The sequence below is a fragment of the Atheta coriaria genome, unplaced genomic scaffold (genome assembly GCF_025399875.1).
Source record: "Atheta coriaria isolate IRGN ID8LTWV9N9 unplaced genomic scaffold, Caltech_Dcor_3.1 hic_scaffold_6_pilon, whole genome shotgun sequence".
Classification (NCBI taxonomy): domain Eukaryota; kingdom Metazoa; phylum Arthropoda; class Insecta; order Coleoptera; family Staphylinidae; genus Dalotia; species Dalotia coriaria.
In genome coordinates this window covers 5,135,404-5,155,109 of record NW_027045448.1, presented here as the reverse complement: position 1 = coordinate 5,155,109, position 19,706 = coordinate 5,135,404, and the positions used below count along the sequence as shown (strand labels likewise).

The 19,706-nt window shown below is 36.0% G+C and overlaps 1 protein-coding gene across 3 annotated transcripts in view; it reads right to left on the bottom strand.

Moving 5' to 3' along the window:
• Window positions 1-19,706, bottom strand: part of sm (heterogeneous nuclear ribonucleoprotein L) — a 63,997-nt gene that overhangs the window by 31,937 nt on the left and 12,354 nt on the right. For all 3 annotated transcript variants that reach the window (XM_065304428.1, XM_065304426.1, XM_065304427.1), the window contains exons 3-4: window positions 13,272-13,357; window positions 12,923-13,019 (exon numbers count right to left, since the gene is read on the bottom strand). In XM_065304428.1, coding sequence (XP_065160500.1) covers window positions 12,923-13,019; window positions 13,272-13,357 — 183 coding nt within the window. The remainder of the gene's footprint in view (window positions 1-12,922; window positions 13,020-13,271; window positions 13,358-19,706) is intronic.

Genomic DNA, 19,706 nt, shown 5'->3' with positions numbered 1-19,706 from the left:
GCGTACACGACAAGCTTATTCTCTTATATATTTATTCATTATTCATCGCATAGCACTACACTACAACTATGTACTACTCTACCAGCACGTCTTTCGCGATTATTCAATTATTCATTCAGTAGTTTATACAAATGAATTGTTGCGGTGGCTTCTATTGTGCACTGGCGAGTAGAGTGTACGTGTGTTAATGCCATCGTTCATTGAACAAAATCCTAGAGGTGTTTGTAAGAAAACATAATGGGTTCATCGCTTGGGTAGCCATCTAGGAACGCGAGCGTATGCAAATTATAAGTGCGTTCATTTATTACGTGTAGGTATTAATCACTTGCGCTTACAATTACAATTTAATCGCTACATGCACATTGTTAACAAAACAAACAATATAAACGCATCATATTTTAATTCAAGGTGGTGTATGTTTAAGAAAAAAATGGAAAATGTTTTATATAATTTTTTTTATGGGTTTTTAGAGTTATAAGAGAACCAATTTATTAATGTTCAATAAAATAATTTCATCCACACCTGAATTGCATATAAATCTCTCATGAATATATTAAAATTCGTCAAAAATTTCACTGATACAATTACCTACAATGCCCAACAATGAATTAAAATTATATAAAATATTTTTAAAATTTTGCAGTATGCACGAAAATATCTACAAATGAGTGTTTTCTACACGGTCAATTTGACTTTGATAACAATCCAACGCAATGAAATATACAAGCCTTCATTCAGCTGAAATCGGTTCTACAATTTCCGCTCAATAAATACTCAGAAATCTAACCGAAAATAAAACTTTCAGAAAGAATTTGCTTATAAATATCCAACTATTTATGATTTGCGCAATTGGTATTTGCACAAATGGTAAAAACTCCAGCAAATAAATATATGTCTGACATTCGCATGCAATCAACTTATTCTATGAATTCCTAGCAGCACCCATTTACAAACTCAATAAAATAATTTCGAACGCCGATAAATTTAGGTCCCACGTGATTTGAATATAAATCTATCATGAATATATTCAAATTAAGCATAAATTACAATAATACAATTAATTTTACCATCGGAAACATAAACTAAACGCAAAATTACTATTTAAAAAATCATGAACGTGATATAACCACGTTACAAAACAGAATAATTTTTATTTCATGAAATATTCTGTGTTTGGCGTTACGTATGCGCGAAAAAATATGATCACATTGTACAGCATGTGACATGCATATCATCAACCCCTACTCCCCAAACAAACACAATCATGATGTCACACTAAAACTATGGCATTATTGATTTCTGCTTCGCTTTAATTTACGTACATTATCGGCGCATATTTTGAACCGCCCACGCGTACTCACACACATGAAAACATGACGACGCCACCTGATAGCATAGCAGATGGCAGATAGCGAAATAAAAGCCACTAATGACAAGCTCAGTGTAACGTGTAGTGCGCAAATATTACTCCATATCGGATAGGTCACACAAACTTTTCCAATTTCACCACCGCACCACATCACCAACACCTACATCGCCCATATTTTCCAAGTGCCAAAGAAACGAAATTAACTATAACATTCATAAATTGCACGCTGCAAACGCGTTTCTGTTTACATTAGGCCGGGAAATATCCATCAACTACGTATATTACAAACAACGTAATGTTTTTCTAGATAAAACAAAATACAAGCAATAAAACAAAATGTTATTGTTAATTTATTTACGTACAAGCGCTGTGCAGCACCATTTTAATTTCAGCAATACTTCAAAGTTAAACGTTAATTCAAATTTATGGTATTGATGGCATCGTATCGATTAAATTTCCACCGTTAATACTTTCAAACGAAACAACACGTTTAATGCTAGTTATTCATGTAGGTACTGGAGAAGTCGCGTAGCACAGCAGCGGTAAGGTGTAAGTACATACTACAAATTTTCCGTAATGACACCGCGCATAAATATCTATCGTGTCGGGCCTAGTCAAAATATCATCAAATGCGTATAAAACTTTATAGATTTATTGGCCACCTAAGCTATTGCACACGTAAATTCTGGCGAATTTATGTCTTTTGGAAATATTCCAATTGCCTGAATTTGCTACGGCTATAAAGTTATCAGCCATTAATTGGACGCCTATTATCACTATTACATTATATACGTAAATATTTAATAAGTATTAAACATGTAGACACATTTTAACGCATCAACTTTCAGGAGCTCATAAAATTGACGAAATGGGACCCATAAACTAATAGTAGTAAAAAATGCTTTTATTTTCAGCTGCAAACGAGATATGAAATAATAACGCAGCTAAAGTTATAAGCCTACTTATAGAAATAAATCTTCTATAAATAAAAAAATCATGTGGGCAGTTCACAGAATGAGATGCAATTGTAAAAAATCGACAAAATTTGAAAATTTTCAATTAGTAGCACTTTTAGTCACATTTTTCGCCCTCTCACCCAACGAAATTTAGATATTATATATCCTAGTCTAATAAAGAATTTTCCAATCTTTTATAATCTGCAATTCGCTAAATTCTAGCGCTTTTAGTTTAGAAGAAATTCACTATCAAAAAACTTCGATAAAAATTATCAAGCACCCTCTTTGTCAAATTTTCCTTATAAATTAAAATTTCATCTCTCAGATTTCCGATTTAACTATCCTATCTTATAGAGAATAGTCCGTAGATTTAAACGCTGCGATCAGATCCTATTTATCTCCTTTAGTTTACGAGATATTCGCGATTGAAAAAAAGGGGCAAAAATTGAAAAATGTCACTTTTTAGCACTTTTAGTCACGTTTTTTGACCTTTTGCTATTGGAAATATTATTATTTTATATTTTGTCTGATAGAGAATTTTCCAATCTTTCATAATCAGCAATTCGTTGGTTGCTATCTCTTTTGGTTTCAAAGATATTAATTATTGAAAATCGTCGAAAAAATTATCAAGCACCCCCTTGGCAACTTTTTCTTAAGAATTAAAATTTCATCCCTCAGATTTCCGTATTAACTATCCTATCTTATAGAGAATAGTCCGTAGATTAAAACGCTGCGATCAGATCCTATTTATCTCTTTTAGTTTACGAGATATTCGCGATTGAAAAAAATGGGCAAAAATTGAAAAATGTCACTTTTTAGCACTTTTAGTCACGTTTTTTTACCTTTTGCTATGGAAATGTTATTATTTTATATTTTTGTTTGATAGAGAAATTTTCAATCTTTCATAATGAGCAATTCGTTGGTTGCTATCTCTTTTAGTTTAAGAGATATTAATTATCAAAAATCCTCGAAAAAAATTATCAAGCAGCCCCCTTGTCAATTTTTTCTTAAGAATTAAAATTTCATCTGCTGGATATCCAATTTAACTAGCTTATTTGATAGAGAATTGTCCGTAGATTAAGACTCTGCGATTCGTTCCTTTCTATGTCTTCTAGTTTACTTGATATGTATTTAGTAAATAAAAATAACTTCATTATCATTTGCAAGTTTTACGAAAATGCTAATCCAATATTCCTTCCGCCCCAAATAAGCCATATTCATATTTTATCCCGATTTTTATTATCCCATTAAATATTTAACCTAAACTTTTAAAACGCGACTAATATCGCCAACTTTTCGCGTTAATGTAAAGATAAATGTCAAGGATCAGGATATCAGCCGAATGTAACACGGTCTGCGGCATCACGATAACAAGAACGCCACAACTCTACAAGAATATAACGTGAATTGTATATAGTTATAGCCCCGTACTCCAGTCCTTCAGTCTTATATCATCTCTGTCCTCGTCCTCGACCGTACGTAGAGAAGCCTCTAGTCTACTCCTAGCCACCCACCGCACCACCCCACACCACCACAGCACTAGACAAGAGATGCTTTATGGTTTTACGCCCCAAAGGATGTGCTTGTACTCTTATGTTACGAGTGCGAGGTGCTAATGCACAAAGCACGGTAACGTATGGCCGCCGCACGACGAAGCAAGCCTAGGGACGTATTTATAAATGTCCCAACTCACAAAACAAACAACCCATACACACAGGACGGGCTCCTGCGCGCCGACGCGATAGTGCTAAAGGTGTACATCACTACCCTAAATCGGCGGCTATAAATAACAGCGCAAACATGACTTATGTGTGCATAACATTCATAAATATGGCGCAAATTTACTTGTTTTATGCATTGACATTTCAATTTTAAATTGCACGCGCTGCACGTTCCAAAATCCATTAGTTGTGTGCGCGCACATTCAAATTTACTGCATGAGGTATAAAGCGTTTAAATACATCTGGTACTCAAGCAACCAGTAGCATCTGGAAATGCGTGCGGTGGTCCATTCAAGATTAATGTTGTTTTACATGAGTGCCTTGTAAAACATCAACACGCATTCTCAGCGCATCGTCTCTCATAATTCTCCACGTCGAATATTAAGCCTTCGCGAGGTAAAAATTCAATTAATACTAATACCAACTACAAGAAATTATTTATGCTGACATAAAATACCCAAGCACATTTATATACATATAAGTAAGTGTATTAGATGTGTTCAAATTGTCGAGATTGATTTCGGTCCGCGTCCAACTTTTCTCAATGCAATGCCTAAAAATAACCCCATGCCGCACAGCTGGTTACGTAACATTTGCCAGCTAATCATTAATCAATCATTAATAACGCGACGCGGCAGCGCACATAGGTAGCACTGCACCAAGTTATAATTATCAGTGCTAATTGGATTTTAAATTTTAATAAGGTCACTCATAATATATCACGTGTAACACGTCGCACAGTGTCGAGAGAAAGGAAGCGGCGCATGTTGGCAGTACTTTATTTACTAAACAAAAGGTAAAATGGTCAAACGAGTGGACATATTTTAAAATATTTAAATAAAATCGAAAATTAGCGTGGTTCAAGAAACAGAGCGCAACATTTAAGGCAATTACGGGTACTGGTTGACATTTAACATGACTTACTTTCAATTTTTTCGCTCTCCTCTCTCGATATTTAAATTTTTGGCTCAATTACCGCACACTTTTCTTTTATGCCACCGCCAACAATAAATATTCCTAGCGTTAAATTGATGAATCCGCCAAATACCTGCCAAAAGCCAAATTTACAAAGCGAAGTAAATAAAAACCATCAACGTCCTATGATGCATGTGCTGTGTGCCGCGGTGTGCAGCAAAGTAGAAAATAGCAAATTCACACCTAGCTGCGGCAGTTATGCACGTTGTTATGCCGTTAACTGATATACGACATTCATAATGCAAAGTGTACATGTAAGTACACGTACTCACATTGACACACAACAGTGAAAAACACGCATACGCCGCGAGAGTAGCCGCGAGAGCCAGAACGTCGAGGAAATGACTCATGTACGGTTTTCATGCGTGCCACGAAAGCTCAACTTTTGCGTGCTGTGCGCTTGTATGCGTCGCAGCATCGCGTCCCGTGTGCTTGGAAATCGTCCATGGCCTTTAAACTAATGCGCCGATGGAAATTATGTTACGCACATCAAAGTGTGCAAGTTAAATTTATGCCGAAACGTCTCGCCGCCGGAACACCATCGTCGATACAATAAATGAATGAATCGAAAAATGAACTTCACTTTATAATAATAATATAACTGGCTACATACTTTGAAAACTGTGTGATTCACAACATCGTAAACAACTGTAATGTGTAAAATATATGCAAAAATATGCATGTCATATGTCTCTCGCGATTAAAACAGTTTTCTAATTTCCACAAGAAAACACTTCCTTCCCATTATATTTTTTCTTTAATTATTCTATAGACTGCGCTAGCATGGCACCAGGATTTAATTTATGTTGAAAAAAATTACCCATTTGTCCGCTGCGCAAAGAAACGAACAACGAGAATGGAATTTAGTGAATTTCGGGACGTAAAAATAACTCCTTGCTTTGTTCCCCCTTTCGCCAGCGACGGTATTCAAATTCGTGCGGCCGTTCATAAATTACGCGGAATATAACACAAAATATGAAAATGAAAAACACGCTAAACGTATTAATAAAATTCAATGAACGTATAAATCTTCGAAGCACTGCTGCACAGACTTTATAAACACACGCGAAAACAAAAAAACGCTTCAAATAAATACGCGAAACAATCAAATATGAACCGAGAAAAAAGCGAAACAATTGTGCTAGAATTTAGCCAAGAAAAGGAAGAAATAAACGAGAGATACACGAAGAGACTAGGCGGCTACTCTATTTAATATGAAAGAGAAAAAAGTAAGAAAATAATGCCGCGAGGCACGAAAGAAATTCCCGGGAACACGCAAGGCATAAAATCAAAGAAAATTACAACAAACAATTAACATCTTCGCAGCAGATATCAATCATCTCTGCACTTTTTGCTGTTTTTGTTCTTCCTTGAAATAATACACAAAATGCATCGTTCAAGTAATCAACTCTTCACTCAATCCAAGAAAGCAGAGGAATGCTTCGAGTGACACTGTTTAAACGGGCAGCTTTCTCATTGGCATGCCAACAGGCAGGAGACCAAAACCAACAAAAATAAATTTTAAATAGGCGATTTAAAATGATTGATATAGGCTATAAAATGGCATATTTAAGTGTCGACCGCCTGCAATTGTGACGAACCACACATTCGAAAACTGCTATAAACTTTTAATAACTCCGCCACACATTCAGACACACAAACAGATTTCTACTTTTCCGAACAATAGCACAAAATCACTAAAACCAAATTAGTGTTGGACTAATTATTGCGTAAAGCACAACAAAATTTCCATTAGCAATTAATATCAAAAGACTCTAAACCACTAAATTTTTTGATGAAACAATTTCTTTTTGAAGCGCAGCCATCAATAAAAGCACGCTTTAATAAGTTTGACGCACTTGTGCAGGCACTACATCTTAATCAATTTTTTACTCCTACATTAATCCAACTTGATCGAAAAAAATGAGAAACTAAGAGAATCACCGCACTTCTTTTGTGCAGAGTTCGCATCCCGCTGGGGCACCGAGCCAAGTCGCACACTTTCCATTTCAAAAGAAAATCATACATTTTATGCAAGCACCAACGACTAATAGAATCGAGAATGGATTTATGGCTGTCCAAGCAAGCAAAGAAGCAAAGCATAAACACGATTGCCTGAGTGATTAATCACCGGCGCTTTGAATCTTCCAACACAACACACAACAACATCCACGAGCAGATCCGCTCCGAGCACACCACGCCATGCGCTTATAGCATTAATGCGTGTCCTATAAAGATGTAAAGAAGTGGGTACGAACACCGCCCGCCCGCCGCAACTTCCAACTCTTCTCCTAAATCATGCATGTGGTGTACATATATTAAACAACTTGTTCGGTACCGGCAAGGCCTTCAAAAATGTAACCGCAAGAAGTTGTGCGCCGAAAAGTCGTCGGAGATGCACAAAGTGCGCGCACATGGTTGCGAGAGTAAAGCACGGGGCTAAGCTTGGGTGGTTAGGGTTTGGTAGATGTAGATGACGATGACTGATGCGAAAAACTTGTGGAATTATGTAAAAGCAGAGAGTGATGTTCGAGATTGGAGCCTTCCGCAAACCGCTCAGCTTTTAATCTACCACCCACCCAGCCTGCAGCACGACGCCATTAACCCGATTTAGGAGTTGAAAACTTATCACTAATTAAATTTTCAACAACACAACACCACACCAAATACATTAATTTGCGCAATAATAAAATTGTCATCGTGTGCATTTAAAAATACGACGAAATTTCGTACATTTTGCGAATTATCGCAATAAACACTCAGTGAAATATAAATCTGTCAGCATGCAACAATAAAAAAAATCGATTCTACATAAATAATTCAAACCCAAGACATGACAAACACAACTAACTTAATTAAATTGACTGTTTTGATCATGATAGGAAAAAAATTAATTAAATTATGTTCCATCAAATGAATCCATACAAGTTTAGATTAAGGAAACTCCCGCTGACGTTCTTATAAACGCACGCGTGTGGATAATAATAATATATAACAGCGCAGAGAGACGGAAAGAAAAATAAGCGGCGTGCGCCGGAAGGCAGTATATATTTGTTCGACTCCTTGGTCCTAATTTGAAAAACATGTCGAACAACATAAAGAGCGTGAAATGTTGACGTGCACCCCACGTCTGCTGCTACCTTATCGCGACCGCGCGCGCAAAGCACGATAAAATCCAATTATATCATTTGTAGTGCGAGGGTCATACAGGTATTTCACACACACACACACCAAGATCGATTGAGGCGCATAAAATGTGTTCCGTGTCAAAGCCGGAAAATATCAATTTAACGCTGAAAGATGCTTTCAGGAACCTAGAGTACAAAAAATTCACCGTGTGTTATATCACAGGAGGTTTAATAAACAATAGAGTGGTGTTTAGTATATTCGACAGCCATTAAAATGTCTTTTAGAGAATAAATTGCAGCAAAAAATCAATACATAGGAATATTATATAAAAGCGAATGAGAGTTTGTATGTTTGTAACTCTTTTAAGCGAAAACTATCAAACCAATTTCGATGAAACTTTTAAAAGTTGTAGTTTATTCATGAAAATATATGATGGCTACTTTTGGTCGTAAAAATTTAACTTGTAGGATGTAAAATTGCGCAGGGAACGTATACTTATGCTATTCAAATCCAAATAGCGCTTAATTGCAATTTCTTCACTTTTTAAAATTAAAATTAATGTTTTTTTCCTAATTCGGTAAATAATAAGTCCACTAAACAAAAAAAAAATAGACAGATTACCTTTTAGTAATACCTACGCCATAAAAAAACTATTAAATACGCAATAATTACTACAGTATTTCAGGATAAAAAAAAATAATTGTCATATATATTTTAGGCAAAAGTGCAATTACCGAAAGAGATTCGCCGAATACAAACATTTATGTATAACGCGTTCGGTCATTAAAGGCATAAAATCAATCGTAAAACAGCATTTTACGAGTAGCCTGAAGGTATTTTATTATGATCGAATTATTTTTATTCTCATGCGCACTACCATCCGATATCCATCGTTATCAAACTTCGTCAAAACAAATAGAAAAGCAAAATCACATAAAGTTAAAGTTCCAAAATCATTCCGATACCTTCAGCAAGAATTTTCGCATTTCACAGAAAATTTAATAACAGGAATTTCGACATTATGCAAGCCGGCTGCCACAAATAGGTCGATATTTATGATGGTTATTTCTTCCTAATTAACATTCTAGACTACGTGCGCGCAACGAGAGAAAAAAACGCCGAGCATGCGAGGCAGACCGAAGCGGCGCACCAAGCCCCGAAATAAGTTCCTGCCAAAAGCGAAACTGTCCACTGTCCTCATAACTTGCAACAAATTCTCATCGTACAACACATCAGCAGACGACACACATATCAGAAATTCATATTCCAACGTCAATATACAATCAATTTTAAAAATCTCAATATAATTAAATTTTCTACTCTAGACACAAAAATTGATCTTGTGTTTAAAACTGTAGTCAAACCTTGCTTTCCTCCTCAACTCGTTCGTGCAACCAATGACAACGAGCTAAAAATAATTATAAAACGTCTATTTTCAGCCAAACTTTTATTTCGACGCTCAATTCTATTCTTTTTCTCGCGGCGCGTCCGAAAGCCACAAAATTAAAGCGTTTGTCTTGCGCGCGGTGTGTGCGTGTGCAGCGTGTGTGGAGCTAAACGTGATGGATTGAATGAATTTGTAAATCCAAACTGCGCCCAATGCAACACTATATAGACACGCTGCGGTGCATTTACTATTCAATTGAAAAATTGAAGAAAATCAGTCTGGCAACATTGGTTTCACCAAAGAGAAAACGACATGACGTTCGAGACAATTTAAAAACAAACACACGTCTATTTCCAACATCGAGCGACAGCACATAAACTTGGCTTTAATTTAATATTATTCAAATTAGTTTAGCAGCCTGTGCGCGCGCGCCGCGAAATGCGAAAACTTTATAATTGAAGCATAAAGAAATGAATTTGATTCCACAAAGTTATCCGGGCAATTTTTCAATCAAAACTGTGTTTTTCAACCAATTTCCTATTCTATTAAAAAACAAGGTTAAACAACACTGAAATCATTGTATACCTTGCGTCAAATTTCACCACAACACACAAAGCAAACATTTCAAACAAACGCGCTTTATTTGCCGCCGCCGCGTGTGGATGCGTTTGTTGTTTATCCGAGGCATTCATTGTTGCACAGACGAATCCAACAGGACCTTCCGCCACCTACGTCATCATTTCAACATTATCGGCGTCCGCTGGGCGCACGGCGCTCGCTCGCAACGTGCGGTCGGGTTATGTTTGCGCAACCACTTTGTGCAAGGGGTGGCACACTAATCAATTTGCATAATGCTGGCGCGTGATTCCCAAACGTAATCGTGCCATCCGACCAATCCGTGTACTCGAGCGCGCATTGTGCACCGTTAAGCCACAAAACACATCCCAGCGGGCCGACTTTCCAGCTTCAAACAGCTCCTAACCTGGACGAAAACAACCACAACAGCAAAAATACTCAACAATCAATAAAGAAAAACTAAACCGCCGACGGGTGAATTTAATTAAAATGCAAACTTTCATTGCTATCTACTGATAAACACAACATCTGTTGGAAATTTCCTGCAACTGCAACATTCGGTACGCAAACCAAAAGTTGTCCAAACTTGGGATGATGTATGGAGGACCAACTCGCACATACACTCGAACATACACAAACACCTAGAAATAATTTGTCTTGCGAGCAAGATTTACCACGCACAATTAATAGCAAGCGCGCACCGACCAACAAAAACTGCCTCAATTAGTTATATTCGATGGGCGATCCGTTAATTAATTTAGTTGATAAACTCGATAATTCTGTCGTGTAATAAATTGCAAGCCATTTACTAAATTATAATCGATTACTGATCAAATTATGTTCATATTCATCTCAAAAATATCATAAAAACACACTAATCTAGTTAACTAAATTCTGACACGCTGCAATAAATTTTTCAACTCGTCAAATCTAATTTGTTCAAATTATATTTCGATACTTTATGAAGTTAACATAGAAAAACGTGAAACGAAAAAAAAAACACACAACATACATTGATTTGTGATCGTCGCGAGTAAACACACGCCACAAAATTTTCACACATTAGTTTTCTTTCATTCGTGAGTGCAGAAAATAAAAGATTTATACCCCGGCAGTGAATATTACACATTACACTAACGAAGATTCAGATCAAACTCACGCAGACCGGCGCAACCAATCATACCAACACATTTTCCGAGACAGTATCAACAAGCATACGTTTGTAAACGCTCAGTTTGCTTGCCAAGAATTTAAACATCGGCGGCGGGACATGTGCGCCACGAGTTTCTTTTCCTCAATTATTCGTCATTAGAATGATAAAGGAATGCCAAATATTACAACTTAAAGCATCGCCATTACCATCACACTACAACCAACGGCAGAAAAATCTATAGTGGCACGTTTTCCACGTGTGCATTTCCACACTTTCCACGCGAATCATTTCCGTTGCACGCGCGCCATCGCTTTGGCGCGTCGTAAATGTATATCATTTGAATATCATCTATATCTTTTGTATTGTGTGGAATGTTGCGATGTGGTCCACACTCGGGGAAAAAGCAATGGAAAGTGGAAAACGTGGAGTGCAAGTCGCGCGGTTGCAGTCTGGAGATAGAAACGTTTGTCCAATGCTCGTAAATTACACATCTCACATGTTTAACTGTGAATATATACACACAGCGATGTGAATACGGCCGGCATAAAGTGAACGAACACGATAAAACGAAGAGGAGGAAAATAACGAGCAAGGTATAAAATTATATAAGTTAAGAGCGGAACAAAATATAAAAAACCAGCATTTGCTGCGCAGATATCAAAGCATAAACAAATTGACAGCAGAGATATAATTTTGTTATTGCAAATATTGTTATTGAGATGGAAACGAAAATGTGGGGCTTTAATGTGAAAACAAAGAAATATGAGAAATGAGAAAACATTGCTAAAGTTGGGCACTGAGCACAAGTTTTGTGAAATATGTTTGTTGGAAAACTTCAAAGACAACTACTTTTGTAAACAAAAACCTATCAAGAACATAAAAGAGGAACATATCATTGAAAGAGAAGAATATTTTATGGTAAATATTTCTATGAAAACTGTAGACTTGTAATTGTTGCAACGAAAATATCAGAAGTATTTGTTATATAAAAACGTAAAGGGTTTAAATAAAAGGAATCAATTGTAACAAACGAAAAATCAGTGAAACAAATAATAAAAACAAATTTCTGATTTTCTGTTACTTCAACAACAGCAACTATCTATTTGTAAAATTGGGTAAAATTTTTCTACCGACGTATTAATTTTGTTAATTTTGGTCTTCACTGATGAAATTATTATTAAATCAAGGTAGCACATAACACTTCCGGAGTTCCGGCAGTGCGAGTGTTCATACTCGTCAGCAAATGTGTTAAATCACAATTTAATGTGGCTGAGGCTATTAACACATGTACACAACTTACGAACCATGTGCCCTGGTGGCGTTTGCATTTAAGCATGTTATGATTCAAGTTAATACGGTCGAGAGTAATTAAGATCTAATCTAAACAAATTCGACTACTCAATGGCGTAACTCGATGAGCCAAGATAAACCGCATGTTAATAAGACACCGTGTAAACAATTGCAACTGATGAAAATTTTGCGACATGATTAAATAATTTTCACTCAATGCGAAAGAAAAAATCCAGCTGGGAGAAAATTGAATGCTTCCAACGTAAATGTTGGGAAATAAATTATCGCACTCTCGTGTTGGACGCAGAAAAAAAAACGTAGACGTAAAAAGTGAATAATATAGAGTGGAGAAATCAACTGACTCACCTTGGCGAAATCAATCTTCAATGTACAACATCCGGAGTAAATATCGGCCCCATTTAGCGTCTCCTTCGCCCTAACGGCCGAATCGACACCGTCAAACGTGCAAGGCAGTTAAGGAATATAAATAACTCGTTTTTCCTATTTTCGACGTCTTTCCCATCCGTCCTTTTACCCTTTTGCCTAGCCTAGCAGCACTCTACTTTTACCCCACTTTTCCACTATCCACTCAAATATTCCCAACCCCATTCAATTTCAACGCAGAAGAAACTACTACTATATAATTATTTCATCCCCCTTAATCAAAAAATATTAAAAGTAGCTAGATTATTATATTATTGCATGTAAAGGATATTCCACCATGGCCTGGACGCCGTTCTTCTTGAATATGACGATTCGTAGCACATTTCCACTTGACTGACATATCGTGTGCAAAACATCCTGCAACAAAATAAAACAAATCGATTAGAATTTGAATTAAAACCAGCCGCACGAAAGCACAAAACTTGTTTAATTAAGCCGTTTAACTACTGGTTTCATTTAAATCAAAAACTGAGACGTGGTTGCGACATGGAACAAATTTGTGCTTTTCATCGATGCCGTAAAGAACCTCTAATGGGATGTAACATGTCGCAACGACTTTCCATGTAGATAAAAATGTGGAGCATGTCATCTTTCCACACATGAGGCTAATAAAGCTAAAAAGGTTCAGTTTAGTTTAGCAGTTTTAACGAACCTACAAAACCACACATGTTATAGGGATAACTTTTGGTTACGTTAGTAAAATATTCAATATATGCATGTTTAAAAAATTTTTTCATTTATTTTACAACAAATTAAAAAAGTACATATTTATGAATCAAATATTTTCATAAAATTTTACTTTACCACCGATTTTAAAACCAAATGTTTGATCACAATTCAATTATAACGCTTGCAATGTATTTTTAGGCTCAATTAAAACTTAATTTGAAAAAGATTGATGAAATTACAAGCTGAAACTTTGTCCAATTCGGAAAATGGACACACAACCCTGAAAAAATCTAATTAAAAAGCGTTCCGTCCAGCTGTCAATTACCGAATTACAAATTACAAATGTACACACACCAAACCTTCACAAAGTTTTAATTCAGACATATTACATTGACATTCAAAGTATCCACCATAATACTAATATCAGGATCAGCGAATAAAATATTTCAACAACGCCACCGACACGTTTACAAAACCAGGAGAAAAGTTAAAGTGCGTGTGCAAGACCACGACCGGGCGGTGTACGCATAAATATTAAATTTTACGATTATAGCCACCAGAGCTTATCATTCCGCAGCGCGTAATACGTTCATCCTCAAGCAGAAAAGACACGCATCTAACACTAAACTAAAGAAGATTACATGAAGTAGGTATGTCTACTCTCAGCGTAGTGGCATTCCGGTTCAATATCGGCAAATATAATGACCCGAGTAAAGCATCGATGGGGCAAATATGCCATCGCGAAAAAAGCCGAGCAAATTTATCGCCCGACTATATCATCTTAATAAAATATCAGTACTGGCTAGACAACGGATGCTCCGAATGATAATAGAAACGAAGAAGACAATAACATTAGTTTACGTCGCTTTAAATGGAAATTTATGAGGCAATTAAATAAAGTTGAGCATCGATGCTTCAAAACGCGACCCAGACGACACCCGCGCTGCTGTAAAATTGAAAATTCGAGAACACATTCAGCATCCGAAATATTAGCGTGTTATTGTGTCAGAGCAAAAACAAATGCATAAACTAATATCAGATGACATATAGTTTGCTCTAGTGAAGATGACACTGAAATATATCTCTCGTCCCGTCTAATTAGTCAATGTTCACGCTCAAAATTCCTACGGCGCACAAAACTGAAATGCCATTGTCGCATTAATTGTGTATACTATATGCGCGCCGAGCTCATCATTTTTTCCTCTGTTCTGTACACTGTTTTGCTTCAAAGACGCACACTGGCGTATTAAATGGTGCGTTCGAAACTGGCGGCAAATGCAGCCACCAAAATGTATCTCGGGGTTTAATTTAGCGTGCGGCGCGCTGTTGAACAATGAAATGATATAATATTAGAAACACACTGAGAAAGGCACATCATAAATTTAAGTTGAACGACATTAGGAGAAAAATTGACAATAGAAGAAATGTGTGTGCAACACAACAAGTCCAGGAAAAAAGCAATGAAACGCTGCTTTTTTTATATTCGTCGACGTTTTTTCGTCTTTGCGAGAATAGTGTTCTCGGTTACTAAAACTAAACTCCTTGCTTTTGACAATGTCGAACACATTGGCCCGACGCTTGCATTGCAATGAAGAAACAGACAGAGACGCAGAAAGAGTGAGTGTAATACCATCGAGGAGTTATAAATAAACGACGAGAGGAGAGCTTTCCGAAGCGACATTCAGCATCGAGTGACTAGTAAACTAGTCATTACTAGTCATTCGCAACGGATCACATACATATCTTTCTTTCGGGTATATCATATCAATAAAATTATTGCACAAACTACAAATAATAGACCGATAAACATCGTTATACCTCGTAAATAAACATTTTTTAGAATTAACTGAATTGAATTCAGCTTTGTTATTAAGATAAAATAAATATTCTAAATAAAATGTGTTTTAAAACATAAAATATCAAGAATTTCAGGTGGTAACAATGATTATTGCTGTAAAAAACAATAAAATCTCATCAAAAAAATATTTTCTGAGATATTTTAGTTTTTATAAAAATTTTCTATGTTTTACTTGTTATTCTACTATTTTGGACAGAAAACAATAAAATTTAAACAATTATTTATCATGATAATATGGTAAACCAAATAAGAACACATAGCACAGTAAATAATGTCAGCCACTGTTAGACAGGTGTTACGATCAATCCGAGAGCGCTAGGACATGACACATCTTTCTAAACATAACCCACCTCTAACCAAGCGATGGAAATATGCGTGCGCCTGCACTAAAACAACTATTTACACACATGTAACAAGTATTTTCGTATAGATTTACAACCAAATCATCTAATTGACTTGTAGCTGCATAAGTAATCACTTTTAAAACATCCAAAATACATAGCTTGATACACATACAAAACCCCGTAAATCCATCGGCAAGCCAAAATTAATGGCAATAGTAATAAATTAGATTTGCAAGCTGTACCTACTCTACAAATGCGAATAAATTTTACGACGATGTAACCAGCCAGCCGTGTGATGCATCAAAGAGTCGCCGAGAGAGCATGCTGCAAAACCTGAGCGCGCGCGCACGCGGTAAAATTATACACTTGTTTTCCTAACCTAAACACACTGCACAAGCAGCAACCACTCTGGAGACCGCGTCGCGGACCGAAATAAACGCATACAATTAGAATAGAAATTGGCCAACGAATTTGCAGACAATTCGCAGCGGTTTAATGATCGTGCTGAAAAGTAGGCACGCACCAAAACGCGGTTTACAGATTTGTAAGCTAGTAAAAATTAATGAGCGATTCACTAAAAATCGGTCAAGCCTATAATTTGAGAAGAAATTTAGTTTTCCTGCGAGGGAAAATTTTTGCTGATTTTCGCCTACTGCAATTAAGCAATTAGAAAAAGTTTTAAATGACTACCGGGTTAGTAAAGTAAAATACCCGGTCGGAATCTTAAAAAATTACCGCAAAACTTATAAATTATGTTTCAATTACAAAAAGCATAACAAAAACCTTGAAACGCAAACAACAAAACTCTTATCTGGTTATTTTTACAACTAATTATACCTACATATAGTCTATTTTGCTAAATTTGCACTTTCGTCTGATTTGTCTGCATATTTCCCAACTAACAATTAAAAGTGCACTACAATTACGAATAATTATCTATAAATTATAGTAATATTCGTCAATTTCGATGTTGTTATTAGTGTAAAAGTGCCATTTGCGAAACCAATTACCATCCAGTTAATATCCCGCTGCGTGTTAGCCGCGGCGACGAAAAAACTTTTTCGCGGAAGCGCAGCCCACCGCTGAGTAATTAAAGAGGGTTCAATGTAAATTTAAATAATGCTAAATAAACACAAAATATAGAGTATATTTTGCTTGGCGCGAAACCGGCAGACCATCGTGGTGCGACGCTTCGGCGTCCAACTTCGTCGTCGGCGAAATGCGCGTGTAGATATTTTTCCCTTGTGTAAGCAGAATTTTCCAAAATGTAATCGGATTATGCAAATGCGCGCGCGGTGAATTAGGAACGAATTTCAAATGAAGCAAATCTATCATTGAAAAAATGCAACTTTTTTCAGAATTAAAATGTACGATAAACATTTTTCATATACTCGTAGCTTCGTTTTAGCATCGTTTAAATAAAAGTTTTAAATTGTGTGCAAAATTTAATAATATGTGAATAGGTCCCAAATGGAAACTAAGTGAAATTTTCTACAAAATTCATTTTAATACCAAACTAAAACCAAAAATACAACAAAAAATTAAAAATATTTTAAATTAGAAAAAAATTGCTTTTTCTGGGTACTCATTAATAAATGCCATTCTAAATTAATTAGTACCTACCTGAATTTATTTCAGTTTTATTATTATGATAAATTTAATACCAAAATGAAATGCGCAAATATTATTTAACAATTTTTGCGCTTATATTCAGATAGACAAAAAAATTACCATACATTCAACTTTCATTTTTTAATCTCTCACACCAACAAGTTGTGTTTTATTGCTAATTAAAATTCAAAAATATATTTTAATTATTACCGAAATATTATTAGAAAGAATAATCAAATAAACCAAGTTCCTGCTCTACATTAAAAAGTATCTTGCGCAATATTCTATTTTATTCACAAAAACAATCCAAACTTCTTGATAAATTAAGCCCGTAATGCAAACTTTTTCAAAACTCCCCTTACCCTCGCCCCTACATTATAATACTTCCTAATAGTATCATATCCACGTCTGTATTAATTCTAATTAATTATTTAATACACACACGCAGCAAAACAACAAATTTCCCGAAGGACAAGTTCCAAAGCGCACGGCGTGAGCAATATCTAAGCGCGTTTCAAAATCCACCTCGCGCTGCGTGGAATTAGAAAAGGTCGACGCCGGTACAATAGCAGCGCGCGCGTAACGCCGAGATGGTGAAGGCGCCGGATACGCCACGGAATGAGAATGTTCCTTTTCGACACACAATATAACCGCGCATACCGCCTGACATACCAACACAACCAAACCACCACCGTCACAGTCATGGCGATGCCACACGTCGCCACATAAAAGTCAATATCCATCGTGAACAAACATTGCCCACACTCCGACGCGCATACAATACACTTATGCCGGTGTGTAGCGAAAGCAGAAGCCTTCCCGCCCGAGCATATTTACCGCGCGGATGAAAATAGGATGTGGATCAAGAAGGACGAAGGATTGCGTCGACCGATTCAAAGTTTAAAGCCGCATTAATCTCGTTTAATACGTTTCCCGTTGGTATTCACGGTGATATTGATGAAATGCATGCATATGAGGACCACAAGAGGACCAAAAGGATTCAAATAAAAAAATTGTGTACAAACAATAGCCACAGGAAATGTTCAAGTTTAAATCCATAAATTTAACCCACAATCGACCACAAAAAAGTTTTAAAACTTAAATTATCCGCATAAAACAAGAGAAACGTATTAAACTTGTTGTATAAGCACGATTAATGACTAACTAGATGTGTATCATTAAACCACACAGTAGAATATAAACATTTGCGTAATAATACGTAATAATCGCGAGATAATAGGACAGCCCACATTTGCTTATCCACCTTCTATGGGTGGTAATAAATATAGAGAAGCTCGCTCATCAATTGTTGCCCACAAAGTGACTATATAAAAATAATAATGCTCAAAGGAGAGACAATAATAGTGCATTAGTGTGCACAATTCGAGCATCAACTTCAATTATCCACCCATGCGAGCGGGACATAATAAGACAAGCGTTGCCACAATGAGTTACAATTACTAATTGAACAGTTACCAACTTGGTATCGCGCAATAAGGTGTATTCCCACCGCGATTCCCATTTCGATTGCGATTGTATTGGTGCTGGTGCAGCAGGCGCGCGTTCGCGTAATGCACATCGTTCAATTGGCGATTGGCAATTGCGGTAAGGCTGGAGCACATCATCAAATAAGATGAATATTGGCAGGTATTATTCAATAGCAATTCAAGTTCGGGAATTTCGCGCAATGTCATTAAATATTCTAAATATTTGTTTTAATGTGTGAATAAAAACTAAACAAATAATGAATATTTTAACTCTTTGTTTTACTACACTGATTATTTTTCGCCTACCTTTTGAAGGATAAAAATTCAGATATAAACACAAAATTGAATAATAATATTAATATATTAACTAGTAAGAGTGGAAAACAATGAATTATATTTATAATCAAAATAAACGTGTAGCTGTGACCAATCTTGAATGACAACTCAATCTCGGTCGGCTAGTGCAGGTATAATTGAGAATTGTAAAAAATAAATGCAGCACTTGTGCTGGATATCAGTATAATTATCGCACAAAATATTTATTTAAGAAGCGATGTTATTTGTAATTTTTATGAAAATAAGTACATCTTAGCGCCATCTCGAGTCAAAATTTATAACTAAACTAACTAAAATATATATTTTAACTTTCAACCCCCATTTAACACCCTTTACGCTATATTTTAGCTATCAAATTTCACAGAATTACCCGCACTAATCAAAAAATTATTAGAAAATTT